Below are 24424 nucleotides of genomic sequence, written 5' to 3'. Positions count from 1 at the left end.
GTGGGCCACAGCATCCCCCCACCCTTTCCCAGCGCCCGGAGTCCGGTTCGGGTGGCAGTGACATGAGTCCACAGGGCGGCCCTCACACGTTGGACGGGCTGTAGCACAGCAGGTGCAGCTGCAGGTTCTGGTCCCAGTGGCGCAGCAGCAGGAAGAGCCCCCGGGCTGCCGCCTTGAGCGCCTCCACGTCGAGGCCGTCGGGCAGGCGCTGGGCCCGCAGCCAGCCGTCCGCCTTGGCGGCCGCCAGCTCCCACTCGCCAAAGGCGGCGGCGCAGCGGTGCTCCAGCCACGCGAGGGCCACGGCGGTGGCCCAGCTCCGGCCCCGCAGGTCGGCGCGCTCCGGGTCCTCGCCGTCCGCCCGGCCAGGGCCCTCGGGGGCCGCGCCCTGCCCGCCGTCCCCCAGGCCCGGGCCCTCGGCGGGCGCGCTGGCAGCGGGGCCCAGGAGCGCCCAGGGGGACGAGGCGGCGGCGGGGCTGAGGCTGGCGCGGTGCACGGCGAAGGGCGAGGCGCGGTGCAGGCGCTCGGGTGCGATGCGCACGGCGGCGCAGAAGGGCGCGTCCAGGCCGAAGGAGCCGCAGGCCGCCTGCAGCCGCACCTGAGGAGAGAGGAGGTGGGGGGCGCGGCGGGCTGAGACGGCGCCCGCCGGGCCGGCCACGACGCCCTCCACCTCCAGAGTCCTCACCAGCGGCAGGTAGTCGTGGTCGGGGCCGGCGTCCCCCGCCTGGCCGTGCCCCGGGCTGGCGAGTCTGCGGCCGTCCACACCCCGCGCCCTCCGCCGGCCCAGGCCGAGCCTGGAGGGGGGCTGCGGGGGTGGGCAGGGAGCACCAACAGGCGGGGCTCCAGGCTCCCCCCACTCAGACCCGGGGTCGTCGTTCTGGTCCCGGTGTCCGGCGCCGGTCCAGGAGCCACCCTGGAGCCCTGCAAGGGACCAGTTAGTGCCCGCGGGCGGCCACACCGCAGCCGTCCTTACCCCCTCCGGGGGCAGGCCGTGTTACCTGGGCGAGGGGCCGCTTCTGGGGAGCCCTGAGAAGCAGGAGGGGTGGCTGCGAGCGGGGCCGCCTCTGCTGGGACACAGGAGACAAGGGTCAGGCTGGCCCCAGACGGTGGCCGGCCAGTGAGGCACGGGGCCCATATCCGAGAGGCCCCCAGGGGTGGCACCTACCTGAGCTGCACACCTGCAGGGCCCCAGACAGGATCTCACGGGTGGTCGCATCTACCGCGACAGGGCAGGTGAAGCGGGAGGGCGCACTGCTGACCTTGCTTGTCTGGAGGGCTCGGAGCCAGGACCTCCGCGCAGGACCTGGGAACCCGAGGGGCCATCTGCTGACCACAGGGCAAGCTCCCCCTCTCATAGGTCTGCGTAGAAAAGCCCAGGCACAACCACATACACCCCCACCCCCCTATCTACTGGTTTTGGTCCTTGTTTTTCCTAGGAAAAGAATTTTTTCTTGAGTACTATACATATATCTTGTGGGAAACTGAGGACCAGGAAGAGTGTGTTGTGGGAAAATTGAGAAGCTTGGGAGGCCAGGATTCTGGGTGGAGGGAGACCTCACACTGGAGAGTTAGAGAAGGGGCCCGGTCACAGTCTCCTCATTAAAGCTCCTCCCCACAGTATCCTCCCATTCTAGTGCTACCTGTCACCTCTGACAAGCTCATGGCTAGTTACTATATGGGGGCAGCTTTACCTAGAGGAGCAGGCCTGGTGCTATAGCTCTTCCCGCTCAGGACAGTCACCCCCCTTACTGCGCCCCAGCACTGGTGTCAGGTTACTCCCCAATGAGCTCAGGGACAGCTAGGGTTAAGATACTGCCCACCTTGTTAGGTCTGTAGGTGTCTGCCATTGGGGGGCTTGCATGCCTCAAGACTTTATAAGTTGGTGAAAGAATCCATTCTCTCTCCCACTTCGCCCTGGTTTCTGGTGCCGCCATGGCAGAGGTGAGCACCCTAAAACTTTCGTCTGCCTCTTAGTTTCTTCCCTTTGATTACACCACCGTCCCTTAGGCCCCATCCGGCTATGGGCTGGCTCCCACAATATCTCCTTCTAACAAGAAAGATAACGGTTTTACAGTTCTGCTGCTTCGTCAAAGTTGCTATTTTTGAAACTTAGGACTGTGAAGTGCTCCCCCTTAGCCATCTTTGAGCAGAGTAGGCTTCTTTCTCCTCTGGCCCGACTCAGACTCCATAACTTTGGACATGGAGTGGTCAAACTGAGAACCCCCAACCCACAGGAGCCTCCCTCAACCCCTGCGCCCCAGAAACTCAATCATCTGTACCCTGCTCAGAGAAAGTATGGGTGGCGGTGGCTTCCCTGTCCCCTCGTCCCCTCAGTTCAGCACTGCCCAATAGAATGCCCTGCAGTGATAGAAATGGTTATTCACTGTCCCATAGAGTAGCGACTAGTCGCCTGTAAAACTCCAGGAGGTGCGGTGGATAAGCGTCGGGCTGCGAACCACAAGGTTGGCGGTTCAGACAAACCTAGCAGCCGCTCCTTGAGAAGAAGATGTGCCTGTGTGCCATGAAGACAGAAAGTCTATCCCATGAAGATACTCTCAGGAAGACTGCCCTGTCTCAAAAATCCAATGAAGCAGTTCCACTCAGCTCTCAGGCCATGAGAAGTGAAACTGCCTTGGCAGTGGTTGGAGCGTGTGTTTGCTTTTGTGAGTCCCGCGTCTCTCGAGCAATTGTAACGTGGCTCGTGCAGTGGAGGAACTGGATTTTTAACTGCTGCATTTAAATAGTCTTCCTAAACCACAGGTCTGCTTGTATGCCACTCGGTCACCGTGAATCATTACAAGATCACCTTTCCTTCTGTCTTGGCTGCTAGGAGGCTTGCCAGTGTGGGGCCCCACACTTAGCCTGGGACCATCACCTTATTGAGTGCACCTTTCTAACTTCCCTTCCTTTCATCTTGCCAATGCAGCAGGTGAGCCACCTCAAGCCCCTCCTGGGCATGGTGAGGGGTGGAGCAGAATCGAGCACACCAGCATCTCACCGCGCTCCGTGTGGGGCTCAGCCCCTCCTCGGAGAGCCAGCTGCTCGTTGTCCTGGATGACAGAGGCCGCCATCAGTCGGTGGAGGGCTTGGTCCCAAGCAGTTTCTCTTTCAGAGGATGAAGGAGGCTGTGATCCGTCCTCAGGCCCCCAGAGTGTCTCCAGCCCTACATCCACCTCCCAGCACATGGGCTGCTCGCCACACAGCCCCCGGATCACCACGTGGCAGCGCGGAGCCAGTGGGGACACGGGCACCTCTGGAGGAGCAGCCTCCCCGCTGGGGGACACAGCCGTGAACAGAAAAGGGGGCTCCATCAGCATATCCCAGTCCATGGGGGCTGGAGAAAGGAGGTTTCCTGCAGAGAGAGGATAGCAGGGGTGCAGGCAGTGAGGTGCCCTTCCCAAAGCCATCTGGGTGGCAGGCAGCTCAGCTCCTGGTTTACCTGAATCATCCAGGCCCTGTCCCAGCTGCTGTCCTGGCTCAGGGCCTGGCCCATCTGGTGCCGAAGCCGGAGTGGAGTGCTGGTGGTGGGTAAGGGCTGCGTTGGTCCAGCCTGGGGGGGACGAGAGGCTTCGGCCAGCCAGAACTGCTCGGCGCTGACAGCCCAGAACCTCAGTACTCAAGGCTCCAGCCTGCAGACCGAAGTTGGGACCTCTGGTCAAGGTATGTAGCCCGCTGGCCATCAGAGGCATACAAGACTGTCCACATGCCCTTTAATGTGAGCCCCCAGATGGCTGCACACCACCCCTAACCAGAAAACCAAGTTTTTTCTATAGGTAGCAACCTCTGGTCCCTGGTTGCCTCCCAGCACCATCTCAGTCCACTTCCTGTCTCATCAGGAAGCCTGTGACTTGTCCCTATGTTTTTGGTCACGTCTCCTCCATCTTTCTCTGCCACACATGGCTCTGGCTCCACTTTTCCCAAGAAGCCTCTCCTGATCCTCCTGAGCAGGGCTAATCTCACTGCCCCAGCCCCCATAATCGCCTGTCCTGTGCTGTCACCTGAGGTGGGGATGGCACCATCACAGGAGAGCTACTCATCTGTTGCGCTGGACAAATTTGACGGTGGTCACTGCATCTGACACATACTGTGCCCCTTCGAACAGACTCTGACTCTGGCTCGAGAGGACAGAGTCAAACTGACCTATTGGGTTTCCTAAGCTGCCATCCTGATGGGAGTAGATGGCCAGGGTGCTGCTGGTAAGCCCAAACCACTGACCTGTGGGTTAGCAGCCAGGCCCTGCTGCCTCTCACCTTGTATGAAGCTGTTGCTGGGGGGGCAGGCAGTGGGCAGGAGCGGGTTCCTGAAGGTTCTACCCAGGCCAGGCTGCGGCAGCCCTGCTGAGAAGGGGGGTTTAGGGGTGCACTTCCCTCAGGGGAGCCAGGGCCATGGGAGCCGGGGGACTCGCTGCTTCCGGTAGAGCCCAGGCCTGGCTCAGGGCTGGCCGAGCAATGGGTAAGCACATACTGCTCCCGGATGTAGGAGGACTGGAAGATGCGGCGCCATATGGCTGTGTTGGAGGATGGGTTGGGCCCAGGGTCAGTGGCTGGGTCGGTCAGAGCATCAGCACCTGCTAGGAGGCAGGAGAATGGGCCTCAGCCCTGCTGGCCACCACCCGCAACAGCACAGCCCTCACCCCCGCAGACACTCACTCTGCTCCGATTCCCCCACGGCCCACGCGCTGGACAGCTCTGCTGACACAGTGCCTGTTCCCTGTGGTTCCGTTGTGCCAGTGGGCTCAGTGCCAGGGCTGGTGGCAGATGGCTCCTCCTCTGGGGATGGGAACACGGAGCCGCCCAAGCTCTGCCAGCCAGGCTCTTGGCCCTAGGCAAAGACCAGACATTGAAGGAAATGATCGTGGGCATACATTAACACCTCACTGCCATCGCAACCTTACAGGGCAGGGTAGAACTTTCCCGGGGGAGGGGTTTCCGAGACTAACTTTTTACTGGAGTAGAAAGCCTGGTCTTTCTCCCAAGGAGCAGTTCATGGTTTTGAACTGCTGGCCTTGTGGTTCGCAGTTTAACATGTAACTAACCCTCCGGGGCTCCTGCAGATATACACTACCCCTTCCCCAACTGGGCTGAAGATGGCTCCCAGAAAGAGGTAACAAAAGTCACAACCCAGAAATAAACGACTGGAACCAAGGGAGGGGAGGGCACCCATGCTAACCCTGAGGGTTAACAGAACCGCCCGGCTCAGCTTCCGGTTGGGCTGCCGGGGTTCCTCCCAGGCAGACTGCTCTGCTGGTCAAAAAGGAGGAGAAACATGACTTTCCATAATGGGTGCAGCTACAATGTGGCAAGTCCCCACTGCCTGTCCAGCACCACAGCCCCGTGGGGATGCACGCAGGGGAGGAGGCATGCCCAGAGAGCTGGTAGGGGGAGCTCCTGGAAATGGTGGAGCGGCTCCATGACCAAGGCAGGCTTCCAGGTTGCATTAGGGCCCCACTGCCACAGAGTTGGGCGGCGCTTTCTGCAGGGCACCGCATGGAGTGAGCGGCGAATGTGGGAGTCATTCCCTGTGACCGTGTGTTGCAGTCATTTTGGCGAAAAAAGCCAAGGGTCTCACTTTCCAGGACAACTCCGTGGAAGAGCCTGCGAGGGGTGTGGGCTGCAAGCACCTGGAGGGCCCAGCCTGATCTCTGGGGAGTGGTCAGGGGAGCTTGCCAGAGAGGCACAGAGCTGGAAGAAGACTTTCGAAGTCAGTAGGGACTTCAGCCATTCCCCACCCGAGACCAAACGCCCACCCCCAGCCCAGGCCTACCCCAGGCAGGTGGGGTCGGAAGCCATCCACCCTGAAAAGGGAGCAGTAGCCAAGCAGCCTGTCACCAGGGTAGAGGGTCGGGATCTCCCGGGGGGTCAGCAGCGCTTCCACAGCATCGGGCACAAACCAGTCCACAGAGATGTCACTCAAAGCGGGCTCTAGTGCTTTCCGCAGAGCCTGGACCAGCTGGGGACAGACACCACGGAAGAGTGAAGTAACACAACTTGGCAAGAGTGGTGGGGAGGCCACCTCTCCCTGCCTGCCCAGTCCCAGGGCTGGTGGGGAGCAGGGACAGGCTAGAGTCAAGGCGCAGGGGGACTTGGCTTAGTCTGGCTGAACTTCGCCTCGTGGGGAGGCGGTATTTTTCAGGGACGTGGCTCAGTTTGGGGTGGAAACCGACAAAGTGTATCTCTGAAGACAGCCACAGGATTAGCCATGACCTCAGGGCAGGGGAGGCTGGGGGGCTGTCGATGGGGAGTGAACAGCCTCCAACACCCGGGGGAAAAACATGTTCCAAAGGTGACCGTAGCGACGATTGGGCAACCCTTGGCAGGACTGATGAGTCAGAGTGTATGACATGCTAACTACATCTCCGTACCAGTAATGTCTGGGCGTGGTCGGAGGCCACCCCCACCCCTGGGTCCTCCTGTAGCACCCCCAACAGGCCCTGACTAGTGTCAGGGAGGGGAGGGAGGGGAGTGGGTGTGAGAAGAAGACCCTGAGTCCTGGGTTCTCTGCATAGCTAGGAGAACTTCTGGGAGGTAGGAACAGGGCCCCAGCTCACGCTCACCAAAGGCTGCAGTCTCTCCCCAGGGCTCAGGAAGTAAGCCTGGCCTCGGCTAAGTGTAGACAGCCCCTGGAGCAGCTGGTGGCAGGGGGCCCCAAGGCCAAAAGAGAAGCACCTGTGAAAGGGGAGGCAGCTGGGAGCTCTAGAAGCCCCTCAGGTGGAGGCCAGTCCTAGACACCCAGTTCTCCCCACCCCATACCTGGCCACCCCCCTGTGCCAGCGCATGAGCTCCAGGGCCTGGTGGGTAGCGGCAGCCTCAGGGCAGGCCCCTGTGAGCAGGAACAGCTGTCTGGGGTAGGCCCTGTGCTGGGGCTGCCCTATCGCCCAGTCCAGTGCGGCCAGCACATCTGGGGGGCCGCTCACAGCCTGCAGGCCTGCGATGTCCTCGCAGATGAGCTGTGCCGTGTCCTGCAATGAGAAGCCCCAGGCCAGGCCGTGCTGGGCAGCTACCTCTCCTTTAGGTCCCCAAATCCTTTCTCCCAACTCACATCACTGCAAGGTCGGCTCTCTGGGAAGAGGGGCCGCACAGACATGCCGAACGTGGCCAGGTTGATGAGCGTCTGGGGAGGCAGAGACTTCACAGCCAGCAGGATGGCATCCTGGAGAGGGCAAGTGAAGAGGACAGTGTGAGGCGGGCCCTTGGGCACTGCCCACCAGGAAGACTGGGAAAGAGCCAGGGCGGCAGATTGCATGGTTTCACGGGAGCAGTAGGTGCTGTGTGAGGCAGTCTAGGGCAGACCTGGGTCTCGGTGCATGAGACTGCAGGCGTGTGTGGGAAAGACCACACAAGAGCCGGCCTAGGTGGAAGACTGGTGAAGGGGGCAGCTGAGACTTGGGGTAAAGGTAGGAGCCTGGGGGAATCTGAGAAGACTCGGGTGGGGGTGTGTGGGACGGTTCAGGGTGTGAGTCGAGTGCTGCGGAAGAGCCTGTGTATGTGACTACATGTGTGAGAATCTGGATGGGTATGGGACTGAATGTGTGACCTACATGAAGGAGGGTTTTACCATTACACGGATCTACATGTGACCTCCTCCCTGGGGGATGGACAACAGAAAAGTGGGTGAAGGGAGACGTCGGACAGTGGAAGATACGACAAAATAATAATAATCTATAAATCATCAAGGGTTCATGAGGGAGCAGGGAATGAGAGGGAAAAATCAAGGGCTCAAGTAGAAAGCAAATGTTTTGAGAATGATGAGGGCAACAAATGCACAAATGTGCTTGACACGATGGATGTATGGATTGTGATAAGAATTGTATGAGTCCCCAATAAAATGATTTTTAAAAAACTACATTAATCACAATGAGTACCAGGAAAAAGAAACTCTTCTGAGATTGTGGTATTGATTGTACAACTCCTCTGGAAATGATTGAACTTTTGAATTTTATGATATGTGAAGTGTCAATAAAACTGCTAAAAACTAAACAAATTAAAACGAGAGCGAGAGAAAGAGGATTTTGGTACCTGGCAGAAATAGCCGGCATGTGCATGGGAGAGAAGTGGTGGGAGAGAGAGTCTTAGGGGTTGGGGCTCTTCTCTAAGGAACCACTCCCACCCCCACCAGTACAGGAAACCTGTGTCTGTTTTGGGAAGTGGGGTGTCAAGCTTGGTGAGGCAGTGCCCCCCAGCCCCAGGCCTGCCTCTCGGGGCCCCATGCCTTGTGGGCGGCACTGCTGCCATCCAACAGGAAGAACAGCTCCCTCGTGGCCGTGCCCAGGTGTCCGGGCGTGGTGCTCAGGTCGGGGCAGAAGCTCAGCATGAGCACAGGGTTCAGCAGGATGTCCTTGTGGAAGCGCCGCTGCAGGAACCACATCTGCACAGGGGAGCCCCGTGTCAGTACAGCTCTGGCAGGACCAGCGCTGGGGTCTTTTCCCATCTACCCACCGGGGGGAAGCAGGGCGCAGGGGTGATACCACCTTCTCGTAAGTTGGTTAAAAGCAGAGGCAGACGAGGTGGCTGTCCTCTGGTTATGTTAGGCCCAGTCCTCATCCATGAAGACACCCCCCCCCCAGGTGACAATACTCATCCGCCCCTTCCAGTACAGTGCCACAATGCAGTCAGCAGTGAGGTTGGTCCGGCCAGAGCGCGGTGTGGGCATACCTGCCGGTTCCCCTCACTGTCCCTTCGCTGTAGCCTCTGGAAGTCCCGGCGGGCCCTCACCCGGGCCTCATACTCTGCTGAGCTCAGGCTGCCGGCTTCCAGCATCAGGTGCGGTTGGTGGGGTTCTGGTGGGGGCGGGGGCACAGCTCCATCAGCAAAGTCCTGTCTCTGGACCCCAGCTGTCTAATCCCACTGTCCAGAGAAGACCCTTTAGGTCTAGTGCCCCTGCACACCCGACCCTCCCTCACAGAGGACTCCGTCCTCTTTGGGGCCCAGCCCCCTGCCCAGCTGGCTGTGAAGCAGCTCAGGCCTGGCCCACTGTACGCAGTCCCTCACCACTGGGGTGGAGCAGGATCTCCAGGGCCCGGTCACAGCGGTGGCCCTCCGCCAGAGTGACACAGACCGTGGCTGCAGAGCTGGCGTGAGGGAGGGCATCTGCCCGCAGGGCATGAGAAGGACTCTCCAGGCCTGGGGGACACACAGTTCAGGAGAGGTGATGGTTACCCCCACCCCAAACCCGTACTATGAGCACAAACTTCATCTCTCCGACAACAGCCCGAGAGCAATGCCTGGGGCCTGGTCCAGTGGACAAGGGACTTGTCTGCTTCCCTGGGCTGGGAGGATGCCCAGCTTTGTCCCTGGCCGGTCAAAGGGCTGATTTGGCGTCCTCCCCCAGTCCACTTTTGTGGAAGGAGCCTCCACCTCAACCCTGGGACTGGCCTTGCTATGTAAGCTCCTCTCTCCTCTTGGGAGGTGGCTGGGCTAGCCATACATTCAATGGAGACACCCAGGACAGACGGGAGGGTGGGGTTGTGCAAGGGCATGGGGGCCCCACTGTCAGACTAGAGTCCTCCGGGGTTAGGTTCCTTTTTCTGCCCCCTCCTACTCCTAAGCCTTGTACTGTCTCCCAGTCAGTGGTGCTGGGGAGGGTGGAGCACCTGTTGGGATGCCTGGCCAGGCCAGACCCACTTACCTGCCAGCAGGCACGGCCCAGTCACCAGCATTTCAAAGGAGAAGGTGTATGGGGCTGGGCAGCGGGCAGGGCCAGAGAACACATCCTGAGGGGCAGCCGGCTCCTCCCAAGCCAGCCCTTCCTCCTGAAGGCTGCCAGCCCCGAAGCAGCTGGTGGGACTGGAGGGGAGCACGAGAAGGTTCCTGAGCTACCACAGCCCTGCCACCCGCCCTCTGGCTGGCTGGTTTCACCCCTTCTCCAGGTTGCTCACACACACACCCAGCACCCTGCCAGAGCCCCCTCACCCGCACTAGACCCAGAGAAGCCGAGGGAGGGATGAGAATCACCATAGGCCCAACCTGTCGTCACAGAGCCCCGGAGACCTGGGGGGCCCTGGCAGGCCTGGTGGGGCCAGTGGGGTGAGCACAGAGGGCAGGGCCACTCGCAACACCCCATCAGGCCTTGAGGGTAGCTCCCGGCTGCTGCGCAGGGTCACTGTCATGGTGCTGGCTGCAGCAATGAGGCCTGTGGGCAGCACCAGAGTGGACTGGGCCTGGGCCAGATCCAAGACCAGATGACCTAAGAAAGGGAGAAAAGGGGTCAGAGCGGGGCTGGGAGCAGAGGAGGTGGGGGAAGCAGGAGCAGGTGGGCACTGACTCAGAGCAGCCTGGGAAAGGGGGCTTGGTGAGATGGGATGGAGGCATGGGATGAATGAGGCGGAGCAAAGATGTCACTGCCAATGGGGGGCTGAGAAACAGAAGGGATCATCACAGCTGATAACATCACCCCAAGCCAGGGCCCGTTCCATCGGCCCCTTGGTTCCTATCTGCCCCTGACCCTTCAGCCCTTGGGCAACACCTTCCTGAAGGACCCTCCCTGCTGATTGGCAGTTCCCCCTGGCCTGGAACCAACTCTGCTCTTAAAGTCCCCTCCTTCTTCAGGGGTTCCCACTGCCCTCCAGCTGTGACTCCTGTCGGGGCAGAAAGTTGGAAGCAGGACTGAGAGGTGCACATCTTTACTTCGGCTGGCCGTAGGGTGACCTGGGGACAGTGGGAGTTGCGGAGGCCACCACGACTGTGAGGAGGAACAAGGCCCCCAGCGTCTGGTCTCCTGGTTTCATTCCACGCAGCACTGGTTCATTCTCTTAAGAAACATTTGCTGAACAAGCGAAGGGCAGCTAGACGTGAGAGCGACTGAGAGGAAAGCAGAGAGGTAAAGCAGGAAGATCGGGATTTCTATCCTAGTCACTGGAGGGGTTTGGGGACAGGCTGATTCAGTGAAGAGAACACAGGGGCAGGGTTTTAGTCTGCAACTCTCTTGGTCTAAGCACCCCTCCATTCCCTTGGGCATAAAATGGGAATTCTAATGTACCTCATGGGTTTGGGTGAGAAATGAGAGTGGGTATGCTGGGCAGCCAGCACGCAGTAAAATGCCCGACGGCTGTTGCTAACATGATCATCACCTAGCTGAGGGACGACTTGTGTTCTGTAGCCTCCTAGCTGTAAACGAGGTGTCACAAATGACTAGTTTTATAAACAAAAGCACTTTCAAAACGGGAGCTTTTATTTCAAACCGATTGTAGTAGCGATTGGTATGACGTTTAGACTATGTACTCGCAATGCCATCTAAAAGTCCTGGGAGCACAGCACTTAAGCACCTGGCTGCTACTCAAAAGGTTGGCGGTGTGGACCCCATTCCACCACCCCCTACACACACACACACACACACACACACACACACACACACACACCCAGGACCGCCCCTTTATTCCAATAGAGAAAGCTGTGGCAGTTTGCTGAAGACTTAGCATCTTCAAAACTTTGCTCTACCCTGCAGAGTGGCTGTTGGTAGTGAGAATCAACTCCAACGAAGCTCCATTGGTCTGATTGTGCTTTGGTCTCATGCTTTTGTCATCAGTTGACAACCTTTGTTTAAACCACTGTCCCCCCTGGCATGCCTTTCCCTGCCTGTTCATCTAACCAAATCTTTGCTTTTTCGTCAGAGGCTGTTTCCATATCTCTTCTGGACCATCCCTGGAGGTCCAGTTCACACTGGCCCATAAACACTGGCTCAGTTGATGCCCACTCTCAGCACTACTGGGTTTCCGCCGGCCCTCTTCCAAGCGGGATGTAAAGCCCTGTGTGTGGGAGTCGAACGGCTGGATGCAGGCGCGGACACAGGACAGATGGAGGCGCAGCCACAGAACCTCGCACAGTGTCTGGTTTCAGCCCTGCTGACTCCCTCTCTGCAAGGATGTGGACCAGGTGGCGCTTGGGCTGCAGACAGGACCCAAACCCCGCCCCAGGCCTGAGCGGGGCGGCCCCAGCCACTGACTCCCTCCGCAATGATTGTCACCACAAAGTGCTGTCATGAGGGCAAAGGCTGAGCAAGCAGAGGGGAGAGCGCAGCTAGTGGAGGAGTCCTTGGGGGGTGGGGGGGATGGGGTGGGGTCGGGGCTTCCCCAGAAGGGGGAGTGAGGAATCTTAAGGACAAGTAGAAGGTAATGGAAAATAGTAAGGCAGGAAGGTGTGACAAAACCCGTCCGAAGGAGGGACTGGTGCTGTGACACCTGGTCTAGTGGCTGGGGTACTAGTGAGGGTCTGCCAGGTAGTTCTGCTCACAGGATTACACCGGGGACAAGGGAAAAGACTGCGGGGCGGGGGTGGGGGTGGGCAGCACTAGGGTGGGGCGTAGGGGGTTGGGGGTGGTGCCTGGTCTGTGCCCGCCTCCCTGGCTGCGAACCAAGAACCTCGGGTCAGGCCTGGGCCCTATTCCCCAGCCAGGGCTCCCGTCAGGTGTCTAATTCCCGACTGCTGTCGAGAGGGACGACTCAAGGAAGAAAAGACCCAGTAGCTGGAGGGGTGCAGGCGGCGGGGCGCAGAGCCGGCACGGGAAGCGAAGCGGCGGCTGGTCTGGGCGGGGCGGGGGCACGGCAGGTGGGGGTGCCCTGGACTCACCCTGCGCGCAGCGGCGGGGAGTGGTGGCCCCGGCCCCGGGGCCCAGCGCGCGGCAGCAGGCGGCCTGGGCGCGGCGCCGGCTCTGCAGCTGGAAGGACACGCGCCGGCCGGCCGCCTCCGCCTCGAAGCCCGAGACCACCTCGGCGTCGGCCAGCGGGTACACGAAGACGCCTGCGGGGAGAGGCGGCGGCGTCGGACCCGGCCCGGTGCCCGCGCCCCGCAGCCGCGCCCCCGCCCGCCTGCGCGCGCGTCTCACCGTCCACCGGCTGCGACTGCGGGTTGCGGTAGGTGAGCCGGGCCCGCAGGCTGAGGCAGGGCCCATTGGCGCAGGCCCGGACCCAGGAGTCCGTGAGGGGCAGCGGCGTCCAGCTGGCGGGGCAGTACAGGCCGGGCATGGCGCCGGGCGGCTGGCCCTGCGGAGGGCACGCACGTGAGACCGGGCGCCCCAGCTCCGCCCTCCTGGGAGGCAGCGCCCCCCACGCCCCTCCACCCCGGAGCCGGGTGTGCGAGGGGCGTAAGGCTGAGCCCGGGGCTCGCGCTGGACCCCAGGAGGCGGCGGCGGCGGGGGAGGCGGAGAGAGGCGCGTAGCCAGAGGGCAATAGGCGGGTGGCGACCTGGGCATCCTCACCGGTTACCTGGGAAGCCCGAGCAGCGGGAGGGTTAATGGTTAACTTGCTTCCCCCGCGCCGGGCACTGTCGCCCGCGGCCCCTCTGGGGGCGGGCACAGCTGTTCACCACCCCGGAGCCCCCTCCCCCCACGCCCCGGGACCTGCCGGCCCCCGGGGGCTCCGAGCGGCTGCCAGCTGTCGGAAGTGCGCGCGTGCGGAGCACAGAGACGCGCTGGGTGGGGAGCAAAGGTTTAAAGGGCCAGCATCCTGCCGAGCGCCCCCAGCCCGACGGGGTGACAGCAGGGGAGCCCCCGGATGGGGAGATCCCGCGGTCTGTCTTCCTCCCGCGCCGCAGCCGACCGGGGCGTTCAGAGGGGCTTCCGGCTGCACCGAGGGGAGCTGGGTTAGAAAGGAGACAGGCGAGCAAAGAGGGGGTCTCTTGCGGGCAAGACCAGGCGATGGGTCAGGCAAGGGAATTCGGTGGGCGGCGTCCCGGGCAGCTTCCCCTCCCGCCCCCCTGCCTCCATGCGAAGCCAGTCCCCGATGCGGAGCAGCTGGGACCCGCACGGCCCCCACAACCAGGCAGTCGGGGGGCGCTGCGGACTGCGGCTGGCGCTCTCGCTCCCCCACCCTCCGCGGGCATCCCCAGCCTCACCGGCGCGCCCCCCGCGGAGAGCTGCGAGCCGCGACGGGGCCCGAGTGGGTGGCGCCGCCTCTGCGCTGCGGGCCGCGCTGGGGGTCCGGCCACCGCGGGCGGTCTGCTCGGGACTCCCGCCGAGCCGCTCTGAGCCCCTCCCGGGCGCCGGCCCTGTCGCCGCTGGTCCCGCCCAGCTCCGAGAGGCCGCCCCTGCGCCCCGCCCGCCGCTGCGGCTCTCCCACCCCGGCGCGCGGCGCCGCCTCCGCGCCAGCCCTGGCCGCCCGAGCCAGACACCGGCACTGCAGTGCCAGGGTGCCATCCCCGCCGCCGCACAGACCCGCACCGACCCGCGATCTGCGCCTCCGCGGCCCCACCCTCCGATCATCAGGAAGTGAGGCATCCACACAAGTGCGGCGCACCTGCTCAGGCTGAGAATCCCCCCATTCAGGACTGCAGCAACCTTCCCCAGGCGGCCCCCTACTCCCAGGAGCACCCATCTCCCTCCTCACTGCAACGAGCCCCAACCCGGTGTCGTCCCGCAGGACCCTTCCCCCACAAGATGTCAACCCTGGCCTGTGCAAAGTGCGCCTCCGTCGCTGCAGAAACGCCCCTCCCCCAACCCTGCAGGAGTCTTCGGTTTCTGTGGAAACTTCGAGGATGACCACTCACCCTAGGCAAGGATCTGCCCCTCACTGCAGCGACCCAGGCCCCAAGCTTTCTTGTCACCGAAGGACACACACACACACACACACACACACACACACACCCCATCCTGTCCCTTCAAAGACCCTGAGCCTTGGGAGTGAGAGCTCTCCAGCCTGCAGAGCCATCTTATGGCTGTACACTGTCCCCGTCACAGCAACCCACCACTGAAATGCTCTCAGAGGACATCTCGGTTACGGGCAGGTCCCTGATTATTGGCAGAATTTTCTCGCAGCTTCACAGTTGCAAAAGGAATCCTGAAGTGGCACACACATGAGCCAAAAGCTTGGTGGCTCAACCCACCCAGAGGCGCCTTTGAAGACAGCCAGGCAGTTTGCTGCCGAAAGCCTGGAGAACTCTCTAGAGCTGGTCTACTGTGCGCCTGGGGTCATCAGGGGTGTGACTAACTGGATGTCCACCAACAGTAACATGTTGCAAAAGCAAGTCTGTAAAGCCCCCTCCGGGCCTCCTGAGGGAGGGTTTGAAGATCTGGGCAGGTGAGGGGCAGGTGACTGTGTCTAGGAGTGACCCATACACGCGTTGCAAAGACTACAATACACCCAGATGATGCAGAGAAAGCTTGTGGGGAGCTGCAGGTGGCCGGAGGGGAAGGGAAGCAGCCACTCGGGAGTGAGCACTCCAGCCTACTCATCCTCCCTCCTGCACTGTCTCTTGCACATTGGCTCCAGGAGGATCCTTGCCTCCTTGAGTAAGTGATCTCTCAACCCTAAGCCTTCCCCTTGCTCAACATTCTCCAACAGCATGATGGAGATAAACTTGGCCTCTCCCAGGGAACTTCACAGGTAGACATCCACAGGGCCATCTAGGAACGCACCAACCCGACCACAGGAGTCCCTCGTTGGGTCCCAGCCTTGTATTTTTCACATACTCAGACCCCTGGTCCCATCGACCTGTGTCCATGCCCCCTTCTCTGAGCCCCTCCCCTCAGGACCCCTCTCACAAGCCCGGGGAGAAAGAGTGGATGGTGTGTGTGATGGGCTCTCCAAGGAGGCAGCCCTGGTCCTGACTTTGAGGGCTCCACAGAGAACCAGGTAGCAGCCGCCTCTCCAGGGGTGTCTTGGGCTCTGTCCCTTCTGCAAATGAACCCAGAGCTACAAGCGGCCCCATGGTCAAATATGAGGCTGCAGGGGGCTGCCATCCGTGCCTCAGGCTCACAGAAATGGGAGAAGAGGTCCTTGTCTTTGGGCCTAAGGAATCTGCATGTAAGACAGTCTTCCAGGAAGAGGGGGACCAATGTAGAAAACTCATCCTTATGAGTATGTTTCTCTGGAACCATTCCCAGTGCAAAATGTGTTCGGCTGGGGTCTCTAGAGAAGCAGAACCAGTGACACTGAGTGTGTGTGGATCTAGATCGAGATTCATAGTAAGAAAGGGCTCACACACAGTTGTAGAAAGAGCTAAGTCCAGTCTGGGTCAGTCAGGCTTCTCCTGACCAGTGAAAGCTAAGGAGCAAGAAGCAGGATGAGGATGCAGAAACAGCAGGGGGCGCGGACTGGTGGATGGAGAGATATTAAGAACCTGAAGTCGGCTGAATGAGTCCCTCATTTGTAGTGAGGTCCACTAATGCCTATTGGGACCAGCAATGAAGAAACAGGATATTGAGAAATCAGACACACGATGCAGCTCTGGCAGCAGGCGAGAGAACTCAACTCTGCTTGGCCTCTCTTCCTGACACAAAGGCCACACCCAAGGAGGTGTCATCGGGCTTCTAGCCGATTGATAGGTTGAGTTCCACTGCTACACTTACCCAGGAGTGTCTACTTGCCAGAATCCCTAAGCATCCCACCAAGCTTTGCTGGGGAGCTGGACCAGTCCTGCGATCTTACTGGGAAGGCTGTCCTACCCGAGACCAACCAAGGGTGTGCAGCTCACCCAACAGGATAGGGCAGGCCAGGACCAGCTCCTTCCTCCTTGAGCCATCTGCAAGGCAGCAAGAAGGGGCACCGAGGCCCAGCTGAGCGGTATTCTGTTGGCGGGGCTACAAGGTGCCAACAGAAGACAAGAGAGGTTAGCACAGCCCCCTGGAGACTGCCCAGGAGCCAAGATCCTAAAGATAGAAGCTATCATGGGCAGGCCTGAGGGATGGCATTGGACATGACCCGTCTGCTTTGTGCCAGAGCCAGGGGAGGTAGAGGCGTGGCCTCTGTCTTGAAGAAGCTCACACATTAGTGGCAAAGGTGGACAAATGCAGTTACAAGAGACTGAGATAAGTGTTTCACTACGGAGACGTGATGGATGTTATGAAAGTTTTTAGAAGGGAGCACTTGTGAGGAGAATAAGGGTTAAAGTATGTCCACTGGGCGGGACCGTGATTCTCTGGTTTGTGGTCACCCTCTGTGATAAGATCTGACAGAACGTCATGAACTTCATGATGCGCTCTGACCGCGAGTTTCTTCGGAGGTGTAGCCAGTTTCCAATATGTATGGACATTCGGGCAAAGGTCTCTCGCCTGCTGCTCCATTTGGATCCTGCATCGGGCACACCAGCATCTTACCTGTGCCCTTTTTTGGACTTGAGCCAGAAACCTGCCCTATTGCCTGTCCATCTTGGGATTCATCAGCTCTACAACCCCAGAGGCTGCAACCTGATGTCTGACCTGCCAATCTTGGGGTCATAAGCCAGTCCCTGTAGCTACCTGAGCTGAGAGAAGCCTCCAGCCTGACATCTGATCCACAGGCTTGGGACTTGCTAGCCTCCACAACCATGAGCCATTTCTTTGAGATAAATCTGTTCCTATCTCTCTCTCTCAGGACTGCTAGTAAATGCTGTAAGGGAATATCACAACACAACAGGCATTCAGCTCAAGTTCTATGGGTCATTGAACCTACATCCCCAAATTCAGTACCCAGAGGCACCATACTCCAGTAAATCACAATATGAAGGCACGCAGCTACACATCCATGAGTCCTCAAGCCCAGCTCACCCAATTCAGTGTCCAGAGGCACCCTACTCACCAAGCCAGACTTCTACCCAAACACACTCAGCTTGACTTGCTCTGTGGGCTGGCGACTCCACCACCCATCTCCCGCTCCTGCTCCTGGTTCTACTGCCGCTCCTCTGAGGGCGCACCACTGTCTTCTAGACCAGGAGATTCGCCACACAGACCCCCAGGGCCTGGCAGACATGCTCCTCTCCTGACATAGCTGGGAGGAAGACCTCCTTTCCTGCTTCTCAGAGGGCTCTATACGCAGCAGGTGGCACAGCGATAGAATTCTTGATTGGCAGGTTGTTTCAGGGATTTTGGTTTACCCATTCAGCTCGGTCATGTCATTCCACTGCTTCTGACCGCCTGGTTTCTGATCTGAAATCAGCTCTTGATAATGTCCCATTTATCAATGGAAAAATTCTTAGAGTTGATATTTGTTGCATCTTATCTAAGAAAATATTGGTGCCACAAATACTTTTTGCTATCGCTTCTTCTAGAAGTTTCATAGTTCTAGTTCCTATATTTTGTGGTTTTGAGTATATATATACATATATAGTGTGAACTAAAATTGGAGGTTCATTTTTTGGTCACATGACTATTCTATGGTTCCATTTTCAGCTCCTGAAAAACATTATCTTCTCCTCCATTGAACCTTGTGTAAAATCCGTTGACCATATATGAGAGGAAATGAGAAAGCATTGTTACTAGGGCTCCAGCTGACACGGTACACGTTTATTGAAAACAAACAAACCTTGTTTAAATATATCTCTGTGATGAATGGACTGCTGAACACACATTCTCTCAACAATCCACAGGTCTTACTCTCATTTGGGTACTTTTAAAAAATGGATACTCTGTACACTGGAAAAAATCTATTTTTTGGGAAAAAAACTATTTTGGGGTCAGCATTAATATCAATTTTTTGTGCAAAACTCAAGTGGACATCTTCCCAATCCGTTGAAGTTGCTGCCCCATAAAACAACAGTTTTTAGATGCGTCAAGCATTTAAGGAAGGTCAGGGGAACCCCGAAGAGAAGTTGAAGACAGAGAGGTCCGTTCAGAAGGTTCTGAGGTAAATTTGCCTTTGATTTCGTACTTTCTATTCTGTTCCATTGACCTATATGTCTATCTTTAAATGAGTGCCTTTTGTTGTTGTAATCCCAAAGGGGTAATCTTGATCTCTTTCCTTGAGAGACACATGGTGATCCCAGGGGGTCATTAGGAAGAAGTTGGAAGAAAACGGAGAACTGCACTGGTGAGGAAAAGGCCAGGCCAGGGACGTTGCTCCCGGACACTGTGTCCCCGTCCTAATGGCGCACCTTCTCATTCTTCAAGCGTCGTCAGGGATGTCCCTGAGGAATTTAGTGGGGCCACCTTATCCCATCAACTTGATCTTGGCCCTTCTGACTTCCTTGGCTTCCTCAAATTCAAAGAATATTGAAAAGGAAGACAATGTGATTCCTTCGAAAATGCCCAAACTGCCATTTGGACAGGGTGTAAGTCCAAAAGTGAGTGATTCTCTGGGGAAAAGGGTTACAGAGATAAAAACACCACCCAGTATAGAGACCTAGAGCAGTGGTTCTCAACCCCTGGGTCACGACCCCTTTGGGGGTCAAATGACCCTTTCACAGGGGTCACCCGATTCTTAACAGTATCAAAATGACAGTGATGACGTAGCAATGAAAATAATTTTATGGTTGGGGAGTCACCACAACCTGCGGAACTGTGTGAGAGGGTCGCGGCACGAGGAAGGCTGAGAACCACTGCCCGAGAGGAATGATAGCTCCATATTTTGATAATTCTTTGTTTCATAAAAGTTTCTAGGCCTTTGTAGCAATGCCTTTGATTTACCCTTTCATGCTTGTGTTTAATTCTGAACTTCCTATTCTGTCGCCTTGGTCTATGTTTATCTTTACACTGGTACCACAATTTTATACCATCTTCATGAATGTAGCTTCATAATAATTTTTGGGGGAAACCGGGTACTGTAAGTCCCCCAACTCAGTTCTTTTTTTTAAAATTTTAATAATTTATTGGGGCTCATACAATTCTTTTCACAGTTCATACATATACATACATCAATTGTATAAAGCACATCTGTACAGTCTTTGCCCTAATCATTTTTTTCTCTTTTCTTCTTTTACATTTTATTAGGGACTCATACAACTCTTACCACAATCCATACATATACATACATCAATTGTATAAAGCACATCCATACATTCCCTGCCCCAATCATTCTCAAGGCATTTGCTCTCCACTTAAGCCCCTTGCATCAGGTCCTCTTTTTCCCCCCCCCCTCCCTCCCCATTCCCCCCTCCCTCATATGCCCTTGGTAATTTATACATCGTTATTTTGTCATATCTTGCCCTATCCGGAGTCTCCCTTCCCCCCTTCTCTGCTTTCCCTCTCCCAAGGAAGAGGTCACATGTGGATCCTTGTAATCAGTTCCCCCTTTCCAACCCACTCACCCTCCACTCTCCCAGCATCGTCCCTCACACCCTTGGTCCTGAAGGTATCATCCACCCTGGATTCCCTGTACCTCCAACCCTCATATGCACCAGTGTACAGCCTCTGTCCTATCCAGCCCTGCAAGGTAGAATTCGGATCATGGTAGTTGGGGGGAGGAAGCATCCAGGATCCGGGGGAAAGCTGTGTTCTTCATCGATACTACCTCACACCCTAATTAACCCATCTCCTCTCCTAAACCCCTCTATGAGGGGATCTCCATTGGTCGACACTTGGGCCTTGGATCTCCACTCTGCACTTCCCCCTTCATTTAATATGATATATATATACATATATACACACACATATATACATATATACATATATACATATATACACATACATACACACACTTATCTTTTTTTTTTTTTCATGATGCCTTATACCTGGTCCCTTGGGCACCTCGTGATCGCACTGGCCGGTGTGCTTCTTCCATGTGGGCTTATTTGCTTCTGAGCTAGATGGCCGCTTGTTCACCTTCAAGCCTTTAAGACCCCAGACGCTATCTCTTTTGATAGCCGGGCACCATCAGCTTTCTTCACCATATTTGCTTATGCACCCATTTGTCTTCAGCGATCCTATCATGGAGGTGTGCAGTCAATGATATGCTTTTTGTTCTTTGATGCCTGGTAACTGATCCCTTTGGGACCACTCGATCACACAGGCTGGTGTGTTCTTCCATGTGGACTTTGTTGCTTCTGAGCTAGATGGCCGCTTGTTTATCTTCAAGCCTTTAAGACCCCAGTCACTATCTCTTTTGATAGCCGGGCACCATCAGCTTTCTTCACCACATTTACTTGTTCACCCACTTTGACTCCAGCCGTTGTGTCGGGAGAGTGAGCATCATAGAGTTCCAATTTAATAAAAGAAGGTATTCCTGCATTGAGGGAGTGTTTGCCCAACTCAGTTCTTTTTACAAAATTGTTTAGACTATTCTAAGTTCTCTGTATTTCCAAATACTTTTATAAGAATCTTTTCCATTTCAACAAAAGAGCTTGTTGGGTTGTTGGCTGGAGTTGTGTGTGAGTAATTTCTTAGAAGGATCAGCAGGTGAAAGCTAAAAATGTCCCAAATGTCCAACTCTTCCAAACTGCTGCACCACGCGATCATCTCTGACATCTCCTCCTCCCCCTCAGTCCTGTGGTTTCGTGCTGTGGGCCCACAACAGCTGTAGTCCAAGACTCATGTAGCCCCACTAATGAGGTAATACCATTCCGACCAATCACTCGACTAGATACTCTGTTTGTCAGGATGTTTATCCATTCTGGCCGATAGGAACACAAGCGATAACCAGATGTGTGTGAGCTCTGGGGATCGGTTCACCTAATCCAACGGAAGTAGTCTCTTCACATGTGTAGGCTGATCCATCCTCAGGGGACCTCCCTGCAGATGTTGGGGGACTGCTCTCTCCGCAGCTCCTTCTTCTGCTCAAGTCCTGACTCACTTGGTCTCCTCTCCATCCCCTTTCTCAGCAAGAAGACAGAGTTCTGTGGAATGCCTCCTCTCCTTGCTGCGGACACTCACCGGACTCATCATACTTAATTCATGGGATCCCTGGTGGGGTAGTGGCCATGCACTGGACTGCTGATCACAAGGTTAGCAGTTAAAAACCACCAGCCAGCTCTGCAGGAGGAAGACAGGGCATTTTACGCCCATTAAGAGTGACAGTCTCAGAACCCCACAGGCCTGTTCTGCCCAGTCCGTCCCACAGGGTCACTGTGAATTGGAATTGGCTCAATGGCAGTGAGTTTTACTTTATTCTCTTCTCTCAGAGGTCACTGTCTTGTGCTGCCTGTTGTCTGTCATAAACCCTTATTTCATGTTTATCTGGTTTCCTGTTTAGGGTAGGAGGGTAAATCCAGCCCTATTGTTTCATCATGGTTGTAGGTGGCCGTCCTCCAATGACCTTTTATTTGGAAATGACATAAGCTCATAGGTTACAAAGATAAGCCCCGTGACTGCGCACCTTCCTCCAGTGTCTCCCAGGGGCTACGTGGTAGAACACAGATGTTCACACACCTGAAGGATAATCCTAGATGTGTCGTGCACATGTCACAAGCAGGACTATCTGGAGACCCGAAGAAACGATGGAGACAGTTTTTCCAGAACTAAAGAAAAACGACTGACCTCAGCTGGAAAAGACCCAGAGTCCCAAACAAAGAGAACAGGCCCGTGATACGGAAATCTAAAAGCAGCCACAGCGAGGGGTGAGTTCCTGAAAGCTTTGCAGGAAAGTTTGAAAACTGCACTTTAGCTACAGAGTATCCAGAATCAGACTGACATCTGGTTTCTTAACAGTAGCACTAGATAAAAGAAGCCAATAGGATAATATGTTTAAGGATTGGCTGAAAGAAAATAACTCTTGATTTAGAATTTCATATGCAGACAAATGACCAATCAAATAAAATGGATAATAAAAACAGGCTCAGGCACTTTAAGATCTCTTAGGTTTCACCATATGAAGGCTCACATGAAAATACTTTGGGATGAAGTACTCAGGAAGGAAGATCAATAAATCCTGGAGAGGAAAGATACACTGGGCCATCTCAATTTATACCTTTTAATGTTGTCCTTAAAAAAAAGGCTAGGAATGGAGGAAAATGTTGGAGCATATTCATAGTAACCTACTCTAGAATTAAATTCTAAACAATATTACTGTGATGGAGATGGTGGCGAGATTTTAAATAGTTATAAGTAATTTATGTTAGGAAAAAATATCAGGAATTATAGGGAATTTAGGAAATTACAGAAATACAGGAATATGCATTTGGATTTCAGAATAATCGCCCTAATATAAATGTAAACTTAGAATGTTTTTTCTATTCAGTGGAAGTCAGAAATGGAGGAAAAGAAACAAAAGCAAAATATAGTAAGTGGAAAATATAAACCAAAGAAAGCAGAAGAAAGTTGTAAAATTGTAAATGGGTTAAATCAACCAGTAAGAGAAAGAGACTCTCAAAAACAAATGGGGAAGGAGGAGAGGGAGAGAGAGGGAAAAAGAGGAGCTGATACTAAGGGCTCAATAAAAAGAATGAGGGCAACAGATGTACAAATATGCTTGACGCAATTGATGTATGGATTGTTATAAGAGCTTTGAGAGCCCCCAATAAAATGATCGTTTAATAAGAAAAGAAAAATAAGAATCTAAAATTAAAATAAAAAACAGGATCCAACAACATGTTGTCGCTAAAGACATTCAAAAGGAAAAGTTCAAAATAAGGCGATGAAAAGTACATACCAGAAATATTTAACCAAAGGCAGCTGGAGTAGCAATCTCAGGACCGGTGCACCTGGAATTTAAAGCAAAGCAAAAAAACATGCAACAGGAAGATTTCACGCTTACAGAAATAGCAATAGAAAAATAAAATGAAGAAAAGAAAAATGTATCCACTACAAATAACTATCATTCTCACTAGAATGTATCACACAACTAGAGCAGCAAAAGAAATCGTTATATCATCAGTTATCATGATAGTCAGAAATTTTACACATTCTTCTTATAAACAGCATAAAAATAAAGATTATAAAAGACCTGAAGTATGCAATGCATATGTCAATTTTAGATATACTTATTTATGTTTAACAAATCATTTTATTGGGGCTTTTACAGTTCTTATAACAATCCATGCATCAATTGTGTCAAGCACATTTGTACATATGTTGCCATCATCATTTTCAAAATATTTTTTCTACTTGAGCCCTTGGTATCCGCTCTTTATTTCCTCCACCCTCCCCCATTCTCCCTCCCTCCTGACCCTTGATAATTTAGAAATTATTGTTTTTGTTTTATGTATTATGCCAACCATTGTCTCCCTTCACTCACTTTTCTGTTGTCTGTCCCCCTGGGAGGGGGTTATATGTCAATCATTGTGGTCGATTCCCCCTTATTCCCCACCCCCTTTCCCTTCCCCTCCTGGCATCGCTACTCCCATTACTGTTCCTGAGGGTTTTATCTGTCCTGGTTTCCGGGTGTCTAGAGCTCTTATCTGTACATTGTGCATGCTCTAGTGTGGCAGGATTTGTCAGGTAGAGCTGGTGTCATGATAGTGGGGTGGGGGGAAGAAGCATTAAAGAACTAGAGGAAAGTTGCGCGTTTCATCGGTGCTATACTGCACCCTGATTGGCTCCTCTCTTCCTTATTTCCACCTTACTTGATGCGTCCAGTGCTCTTGCCTGTCTTGCCCGTAGAGCACAACAGTTCAACTCTGGGCCTGATTTCTTTCCTTTGGATCCTTAACTTGAGAAGCACTGAACACGTTCTCCCTGGAGTCCTGGAACTCCGGAGTGCACACATTTCATTTTAAGGATTTGCTCTGTCTTCTTGAGCTGCCCGGGAGCTCCTCTGTTCAGCTCTTTGACTTCGTTTCTTCCTTCCCTCTAGCAGCTCAATATTCAAGAACAACTTTCAGAGACTCTTGTGGTGTCCAGTAGGTCTCTTCTGTCTGGTCTGGTTTTAAATAATCTT

General features: G+C 55.2%; 1 protein-coding gene across 1 annotated transcript; it reads right to left on the bottom strand.

Annotated features, from left to right (window-relative positions):
- Positions 1 to 82: 82 nt before the first annotated feature.
- On the bottom strand, positions 83 to 12952 carry VWA5B2 (von Willebrand factor A domain containing 5B2). The gene is made up of 19 exons (XM_075555870.1): positions 12814 to 12952; positions 12558 to 12728; positions 9960 to 10179; positions 9622 to 9779; positions 8985 to 9116; positions 8649 to 8773; positions 8206 to 8361; positions 7036 to 7146; positions 6747 to 6955; positions 6551 to 6662; positions 5761 to 5946; positions 4647 to 4818; positions 4248 to 4564; positions 3437 to 3626; positions 2996 to 3349; positions 1163 to 1300; positions 996 to 1064; positions 683 to 918; positions 83 to 595 (listed from the first exon to the last, which is right to left on the bottom strand). Exons 1-19 carry the CDS (start codon positions 12950 to 12952, stop codon positions 83 to 85), a joined length of 3708 nt encoding a protein of 1235 aa, XP_075411985.1.
- Positions 12953 to 24424: the final 11472 nt, after the last annotated feature.

This window comes from Tenrec ecaudatus, chromosome 8 (genome assembly GCF_050624435.1).
Source record: "Tenrec ecaudatus isolate mTenEca1 chromosome 8, mTenEca1.hap1, whole genome shotgun sequence".
In the NCBI taxonomy this organism is placed as follows: Eukaryota; Metazoa; Chordata; class Mammalia; order Afrosoricida; family Tenrecidae; genus Tenrec; species Tenrec ecaudatus.
This window is presented reverse-complemented; position numbering and strand designations above follow the sequence as displayed.

Excerpts from the sequence above, each read along its gene's own strand:
- VWA5B2 (XM_075555870.1), bottom strand. The coding sequence starts at position 12,952 with ATGCCCGGCCTGTACTGCCCCGCCAGCTGGACGCCGCTGCCCCTCACG. Across the intron at positions 7,147-8,205 it reads GCAGCAGTGCCGCCCACAAG|GATGCCATCCTGCTGGCTGT; the intron begins GCATGGGGCCCC and ends TGCCCTCTCCAG. Across the intron at positions 596-682 it reads ACCACGACTACCTGCCGCTG|GTGCGGCTGCAGGCGGCCTG; the intron begins GTGAGGACTCTG and ends CTCTCTCCTCAG.